General features: G+C 46.5%; 1 protein-coding gene across 1 annotated transcript; it reads right to left on the bottom strand.

The window, feature by feature from the left end:
• Window positions 1-324: 324 nt before the first annotated feature.
• Window positions 325-8,110, bottom strand: LOC102417494 (zinc finger protein 64 homolog, isoforms 3 and 4-like). The gene is given in 6 exon segments (XM_023748896.1): window positions 325-1,065; window positions 1,068-1,558; window positions 5,003-5,254; window positions 5,963-6,145; window positions 7,483-7,546; window positions 8,027-8,110. Coding segments are annotated over 4 exon segments (993 nt in total). The 5' UTR covers window positions 5,997-6,145; window positions 7,483-7,546; window positions 8,027-8,110; the 3' UTR covers window positions 325-849.
• Window positions 8,111-8,659: the final 549 nt, after the last annotated feature.

The following is an 8,659-nucleotide window of genomic DNA, read 5'->3' as shown; positions in this document are numbered from 1 at the left end:
TTCTTGGTTGGTGCAGTACACACCCCGTGCTTCCTGTGATGAAAGACGCTAGTCTCAGGCTGTCCCCTGCATCACAGGCCCAGAAACAAGCCCAGGGCCCACTGAGCCCCTCGTCCCTTCTTCACACAAATATTGAATTTCACAAGCAGTGACAGGCTGAGCTTTTGTTAGCTGATCTTTGCTGCCACCTACCGGTCACACTGCATCTCCGGTCCCGGCCGCGCCGACATTGGGAATCTGTGCATCTCCGATCACTGGAGGAGGGGTGGGCGGAGAGCAGACCACCACCTGTCCACGGGAGGAAATGAGTGTTCCTCTTACAGCATTAGGCAGATGAGTTTTATTTTAATACAACTGACAAGAGGAACCATACAAAAACGTATAAGGCGAACACTCTTAAACCCACCACCACCAGGGTTAAGAACCAGAGCTTCCCAGAGCCTCCGTGTGCCCATCCTCTCCCAAACCTTTCCCACTAACAGGTCAGTTTAGTTTTCGTGTCCCATGTAGTCTCAGTCGTTTAATAACTGCACCAGAGACGGCCCCGTCCTAGAACTGGAGTCCATCATAAAGAAGCTGGTCCTACTGGGCAGAGCAGTGCTCAGTGGGCCCCACCCTGGTCACCTGGGCCGACTGGTCACTTTGCCTCGTGGGTTCTTGGAGGGAAGACAGTGGCGGGAGGCATCTGCCTTTTGGCCACAGGGACTGCAGCCGGGGTGTCCGGAGGCCCATGAGTTGGGGGCAGCCATGCCCAGAGCTGGTGATGAAGTCTGGCTTAATGGCCACACCCAATGGCTGGGAACAGCCTTTGCCTGGGTTTCTGGGCAGCTCACCACCCTCGTTGTGGGATCAGAGCCCGGGCTCCAGGGCGGCCTCCAGCTGCCCCTCGGAGACCAGGGCGCCCGGCTGCCCGGAGGCACCGCTTTCAGGCGGGAAGGTAACCAAGTCCGAGTTCTTGTTCTCGCTCTGGTCGCTGTGCTGCTTCCTGTGGCATCGCAGAGAGTCGTCCCGGACGAAGGCGGCCCCGCAGATCTCGCAGCGGAAGGCCCGCTGGGTCATGATTTGACTTTGGCCACGTGCGGAGAGCCGCCATCTCAGGGCCCCTCCTTGCCCTGCGGGGCCCGGTTCTCCGTTTTGGCCTCGTCCCTGTGCACCTTGTCGAAGTGCTTGGCCAGGCTGCTGGACCGCTTGGTGTCGAAGCTGCAGAAGTCGCACTTGAAGGGGCGGTCCTTGCAGTGGACCCAGCTGTGCACGCGCAGGGCGGCCGCGCTGGAGCAGGAGTAGCTGCACTCGGGGCACTTCTCGGGGTGGTCGGCCTGGTGCAGCCGGCTGTGCTCCTGCAGGTCCGCCCGGTCCCGGCCCTGGAAGCTGCAGTGCAGGCACTTGAAGGTGTGCTTGATGCGGATGTGCGACTTGAGGTTCGCTTTCATGGTGCAGCGGACGTCACAGAACTCGCACTTGAAAGGCTTCTCCCCCGAGTGCACGATCATGTGCCTTTTCAAGTCCGAGCTGATTTTGAACTTGGCGCTACAGAGCCAGCACTGGAAGGGGGTTTCCCCTAGCAACGGAAGGTGTGTTTCCATTAGAGCAGGCAGGCAACACAGAACTCCCCCCAAACATGCGTCAGAACACTTGGCCGCAAAGAGACAGTTGGGTCTTTGAACTCCAGCCACCTGTAGCCTCCTAATAACACCCTTTACCATGTCTATTAACTCGCTGAATCCTCACAACAGCCCTGTGAATGGGTACCATTACTCCCCTCCCCCCATTTTACAGATGGGATAACTGAGGCTCAGAGGGGACAACTTATTGATCTAAATAGCAGGGATCTGAACCCAGGCATCATGGCATCCAAGTCCATACTCTTCATGAGGACACTTCAGTTTCGACTCTAAACTCTCATTTAACCTGACATTTCAAAACTGAACACAGAAGGAGGAAGAGGTGCGTACAATGTTACAACCAACTGTCCCACATCCAGCTACCACTTAGAAGCATGCTTACTCTAGCGTTTAAGCTCAATTACATAGTTAATTGCCTTTTATTACTAGCGAAAGTTTCGCATTTTTCCAACTACAACACCGAGTTTTATTTATAGCAGGAACACGTGAAGATGGCAGAATACTGAGAAGCTATAGCTTCCCCTGCCCCCCTGGAGGCACTGCGAAGAGCTTTTAGTTCTTTTGGAGGTCGTTACTTTACGTATCATCATCGTGACGCTACGCCAAGACGAGATCTCACTTACCCTACACGGCACCCTTTCCCCCAGCGTCCTCCCACATTGCTGGCTGTGGTTCTGACCTCCTAGCATTACCTTCCAAACTGACAGCCTCACAACTGTTAGCCCATCAGCTTCAGAGGTTTTTGTTTTTTTTGAGGATTCCCTCTTCTTGTCAGGAATAGCTTTATTTTTACATTTAAGTTCAATAACATTTGCGAATTCTCAAGCTTTAATTAGCTGTGTTCAACTTTTATTTATTTTTTTGTTAAACCCTCACTCCAGGATATTTTTCCACTGATCTTCTTAAGAGAGAGTGGAAGAGAGAGGGAAAGACAGAGAGAAACATCGATGTGAGCGAAACACATCGATTGCTTGCCTCCTGCATACGCCCTGACCGGGGCCCGGGCCAGGGAGGAGCCTTGCAACCAAGGTATGAGCCCTTGCCTGGAATCGAACCCGGGACCCTTTGGTCCGCAGGTGGGTGCTCTATTCACTGAGCCAAACTGGCTAGGGCTGTTTTCAACGTTTAGAGTCCAGCTCCACTGAGTCCTCTCTGAACGTCGTCGATGGGTTCTTTGACTTTAAGCAGAACGACGTGTAATGAAACCAGTTTTACCATAGGCTAACTGATATAGAACTATGTTCCTATCAACGTTATAATGAAACAACATTGAACAAAACAGTGTGATTTGAGGACTGCTATAGAAGTAATTTATATTATGACTGAGTATGTGATATTCATCAGAGCCAACTATGGCACCAGGATTATGTGCACCCCCTTCCAGGATCATTGGCACACTTGGGTCAGTTAATAATATGCATCAAGATTGAATCGATCCTCCTTTCCTACAGGTGCATTTTGGGCCACATTTTATCATGCATGCTCTTGACTATACTGCGCATTTCTTGAGTAAAAAGAATCTCATCATGATCTCAAGTTGTCCAGTCTTTTAGTTATGTAAGCATTTACATGGAATTTCTAATGAATTTTCTGAGTTTCTGATGTGCTGATTTTTTTTCTCTTAGCCTCCTATACAAGTTTACCATCTTGCTACTTCCCTTTATTGCAATCCCAGCTAGCTATATTCAGATGTTCACATATCAAATACCCCGTCAAATTTTTCTCCCTTGTTTTGACAGCGCTTATCTTCCAGTACCTCCCCTAGAATGGTGGCTTAGAGAAAAATCTGAGTCCTTGTATACACCTTTGTCTAGTCTGTCGTTGTACTTGAGACAGTTTGGCTGGGTATAAAATTCTACACTCAAAATGCTTTTCCAACTTTGAAGCCACTGTCACTGAGAAGTCTTTCTAGGTGGAGATTGCTCTAGCCCAGGGGTGGGCAAACTTTTTGACTCGAGGGCCACAATGGGTTCTTAAACTGGACCGGAGGGCCGGAACAAAAGCATGGATGGAGTGTTTGTGCGAACTAATATAAATTCAAAGTAAACATCATTACATAAAAGGGTACGGTCTTTTTTTTTTTTTTTTAGTTTTATTCATTTCAAACGGGCCGGATCCGGCCCGCGGGCCGTAGTTTGCCCACGGCTGCTCTAGCCACTCCTTGGTCCTGCGTGGCATTTTGTGAAGCCTTCCACTCCCACGGTCCCTTAGAATTAGGAAATTCTTTTTGTCATTTGATTTCCTCACTTCTATTTTCTTTTCTTCCTAGACCTAGTCACAGCAACCAGACTTCTGGCTTCTTATTTGTTCTCAGTTCTCCAACGCTTTCTCTGGGATTTTAAAAAACTTTAGAGCCAGCAATCCTAGTTTTAATTCACACCTCTTTGTTCTTACTACCCTTTTCCTAGAACTGTTCTTGGATGCAACATTTCTGCCCGTGGATAGATACCAATTAGAACTGAAAAGTTCTCATCTATCACCCAAGTACTCTGTTAGCTCCAGAATTAGTTATTTGTTAGACTTGGCACTTTTTACACCATCATTTCCCACAATTGACTCAGAATCCACAGTTGATACTTTTGCTTAGGAAGAGTGGACTGGCCTAAGGATCAGACACAGGTGCCATAGATATTTACCTGCTGGGTAGTTTGGGCCATTCTGCCAATAGGCTCAGCTTCTCTGAGCTCTGGGGCCTTGGCTGTCTACAAGTCCAGAGCTCTCAGGACAGCCAACATTGGCTGCAAGGGTTGGCTCCAACTGCCTGGCTGCCTCCCATTTGTCTGCTGGGACAGTTTTCTTTACCCAATTTTAGATGACCACATATTTCTGTCTGCTCACCATCTCCCATGAATTCATTGAAAATTCTCATTTTATGAACCTTCTTATGGGACTCCCAATCCCCATTTTTCTGTGCCATGATCGATTATTTGGGTCTATCGATGGATCGATCATTATTTCAACGGGGTCTCACAAAGAAGGGAAGGAAAAGCTCTTTGCAAAGTCCAATTTCTAGAACTGGAAGTTTGTGATTTGCAGTTACGTTCCACTGCTTCTGCTACATGTTTCTGGATGAAACTATGCAATCAGAGTTTTAGTGAAAAGACTGAAACACCTAGTTTATACTTCAGATAATTCAAGATACACCGTTGCTTCCTGGCTGCTGTACTGGGTCCTCATCCAGCTGCATTCTATGCAGTCACATTAGGAAACCCAGCTATTGGGTTTTCATCTTTTAATTAAAACCACAAGCTTCACCATCACCACAGAGATTCCAAATTTCTTTACTTAACCACCAAGGTGTTTAAGTTGCTTGTGTTTTAGGTAAATAAAAGGTTAAGAAATTGGCAAGTCAGGCCCAGGTGTCTGGGTCAGGGACTTACCCGTGTGGGACCGGAGGTGGACGGTGAGCTGGCTGGAGTTGCGGCTGGCGTAGGGGCAGAGCTGGCACTTGTAGGGCCGCTCGTCGGAGTGGATCCGCAGGTGCTTCTTAAGGCTGCTGCTGTCCACGGCGGCGTAGTCGCACAGGTGACACTTGTGGGGCTTCACGCTGGTGTGGCACCGCATGTGCATGGTCAGATTGTCCTTCCGGCAGAAGCTCTTGTCACAGAACTCACACTTGTGTGGTTTGTCTCCTTCAAACACATAAAAGATCCAAGGATTTAGGGGTTACTCTGATCAAGATTACTGCCAAGAGATGTGCCCAAAATGGTCTGCCTCTTCCTTCTGCCCAGATGCCCAGGGATAGAAAGATACTTAAATCTAGATGACCACACTGGGAGAGAAGGTGTGCCATGCACTGACAGCTCAGAAGTCATGGAGAATTCAAAGGGGCAGGTTAGATAAAATCAGACTGAAGGAGAAAACCACAGGCCAACCCCACTTGGGAACATGGGAGTGGTCATAGAAGCACTCAGGTCTACTAGTGTCTTAGAACAGCTTCCTGGCTCACTAGTTGATGAACCACGTAAAGAATGGCCAGGAGGGTCCCCCCCTTATGTGTACCAAACTGCCAGTAGCAACAGTATCCACCCTCCCATAGTTCCCCTGCCCCCAGCGACTAGGAAATGAGGGTGCTTAGACCAGAGAAATAACGCAAACGGCCCAAGAAGTTAGAGATACCCTGGGAGACAGAGAACCCCATGCTCAGAACATCTCTACCAAATCGAGTGTTCTTTTCCTCCTCTACAACCACGTCCGACTGATCATGCCCAAACATACAGGATTTCACCCAGGAACCAAATGCTTGGGGAAGCCAGAGCCAGGAAGACACGCCTAGATCGATTTGCTCCAGGGTGAAGCTGGGATTTGAACCCAGGGGTGTTTGCCCCAGTATCTGCTACCTTGTGCTGTCTCGGCAATCTTTTTTTTGGACATGTCCAAATCAAGAGCTTGAAGTTATAAAAGCAGTTTTCATTCCCAGGTTTATTTCCATTCTCTTCCAGTAAGTTGACTAGCAAAAGGATGTTACAAGAGGGAAAGTGCCGCAACCTTTTGCAGCGAGGATTCAGGATCTGGAGAAGGGGCTGTGCATAAATGGATACAATAGAAAAGAAATATAAATTTAGAAGGCATGGGGGGGAGCCAGGCTCCTCTCTAGCGGAGAGGTTCTCCAAATCTCCGGAACCATAGCTTTTTATTTACTAGAATACACATTTGCCCTTTAGCTAAACAAACAAGCATATCAAAAGTAAAGTTTGGTAAACAGTAAAAGATTATCAGGTTAGGGCCGTGGTCGGCAAACTGGGGCTCGCGAGCCACATGCAGCTTTTTGGCCCCTTGAGTGTGGCTCTTCCTAAGCCTTAGGAGTATCCTAATTAAGTTACTAACAATGTACTTACCTATATAGTTTAAGTTTAAAAAATTTGGCTCTCAAAAGAAATTTCAATCGTTGTACTGTTGATATTTGGCTCTGTTGACTAATGAGTTTGCCGACCACTGGGTTAGGGGATTTCCTTGAGCCACCATTGTCTCGACAGAACAATCGGTGCATAGCCTTTAGCCCTTGCTAAAGCCCAAGGTCCATCAGCCTTCTGTGTTCCCTGCTGTACTTTCATGATAGTGTAGACCAGTGGTTCTCAACCTTCCCAATGCCACAACCCTTTAATACAGTTCCTCATGTTGTGGTGACCCCCCAGTTTCATTGTTACAAATTGAACATAATTAAAGCATAGTGATTAATCACAAAAACAATATGTAATTATATATGTGTTTTCCGATGGTCTTAGGCGACCCCTGTGAAAGGGTCGTTCGACCCCCAAAGGAGTTGAGACCCACAGGTTGAGAACCGCTGGTGTAGACAATGGGTAGCTTCCAGCAGGAAAGTAAAAGAAAAGATATGATAGCTAGTTCTAGATTGGGTAGGACAGAACAGAGCAAATAATTACTTATCAACACTAAACATGGCCATGGGTCTTAAGATGCCTTATCTAGAAATGGTGGCCAAATTCAGAAGCCCAGAATGGTAAGCTATTAAAGTTTTCAGAAAGAAAAATGTTCAGATAAGCACACAACATCTCAGACCACACTGGATGGTAGCAAGATGGAAATAAAATAAAGTTCTATAAAGTTCTACAGAAATTATTACTTAAATAGAATCCTACATTTGAACTAGCATTCAGTGGAAAAAGAAAAGCCAGCTGACAGATGACTCAGGGTATCATACTTGAATTGTATATACACAGCAGGGGGAAAAAAAGGAAGTGGATAAAATGTGGGATATGAGAAAGTAATGAAATGGAAAGTATTGCTTCCACACCACAAGAGAGAACCAACCATTAAAAAAAAAAAAAAGCCAGGACATAAAATTTGGTAAAAATCAAACTAAATGTAAGTACAACACACATAAATGGATTAAATTTACCTGTTCAAGATTTCAAAAAGTCAGCCTGGCTGGTGTGGTGTGGTTCCGTGGTTTGAGTGTCAACCTATGAACCAGGAGGTCAAGGTTTGATTCCTGGTCAGGGCACATACCTGCGTTACAGGCTGGTCCCAGTAGGGGGCATGCAACTGATCAATGATTCTCTCTCATCATTGATGTTTCTATCTCTCCCTCTCCCTTTCCTTTCCTCTCTGAAATCAATAAAAAGATATTTTTAAAGAATTTCAAAAAGTCAGCTTAATGTGCTGAAGAGACCTAAGTAAAAATGACAAAGAATAGAAAATGATAGAAAAACATTCAAAAAAATGCTAAAAGCAGGAATATCAATTTTAATATAGAAATTATGATGATGAAAGCCACTAGAAATTTCATATTAAAGAAAAGATAAAACTCACCCAGTAGATGTGAATCAAACTTTTACGAATCTAACATGGTCTCACAAAAGGTTTTCAAAAAAGTCAGCCTGAAAATTGTAGGCCATATTTTCAAACAATTTTTGTTCATGAATCTAAATCAGATTACAAACCTCCTAGGGATGGGCAGTGAGAGTGCCATGTATCAACACCCACAGCCTGTCACTTTTTTGTTGTTGTTAATCCTCACCCCAGGATATCTTTTCCATTGCTTCGTAGAGAGAGTAGAAGGGAGAGAGGGAGGGAGGAGAGAGAGAAACATCGATGTGAGAGGACACACTGATTGCTTTTCTCCCACATGTGCCCCAATTGGAGCTGGGATTGAACCTGCAACCCAGGTCCATGCCCTTGATGGAGAATCAAACCCAAGACTCTTTGATACATGGGCCGCCGCTCTAACCACTTAGCTCACTGGCCAGGGCGCCATAACCTATCACTTTTAAGTTCATTTCTAACAAAAGACTGAAAGCAAGTGAGCCATATGGGAGTCAAGAAACTAGAAGGAATAAAAGAAGATTCCAGCACTTGATCAATAAAACCAAACTTGGTTGTTAAAAGGGGAGGTTTGCTCAAAAAGAGAAGATTCCGCCCGGCTGGTATGGCTCAGTGGTTGAGTGTCAACCCCATGCACCAAGAGGTCGCTGGTCTGATTCCCGGTCAGGGCACATGCCTGGGTTTGGGCCCCCTGCTGGGGGCCATGCAGGAGGCAGCGGATCAATGTTTCTCTCTCATCACAATGCTTCTAT

Source organism: Myotis lucifugus, unplaced genomic scaffold, assembly GCF_000147115.1.
Source record: "Myotis lucifugus unplaced genomic scaffold, Myoluc2.0 scaffold_2053, whole genome shotgun sequence".
In the NCBI taxonomy this organism is placed as follows: domain Eukaryota; kingdom Metazoa; phylum Chordata; class Mammalia; order Chiroptera; family Vespertilionidae; genus Myotis; species Myotis lucifugus.
The sequence above is the reverse complement of the archived record's forward strand: the minus strand, read 5'-3'. Positions and strand labels throughout refer to the sequence as shown.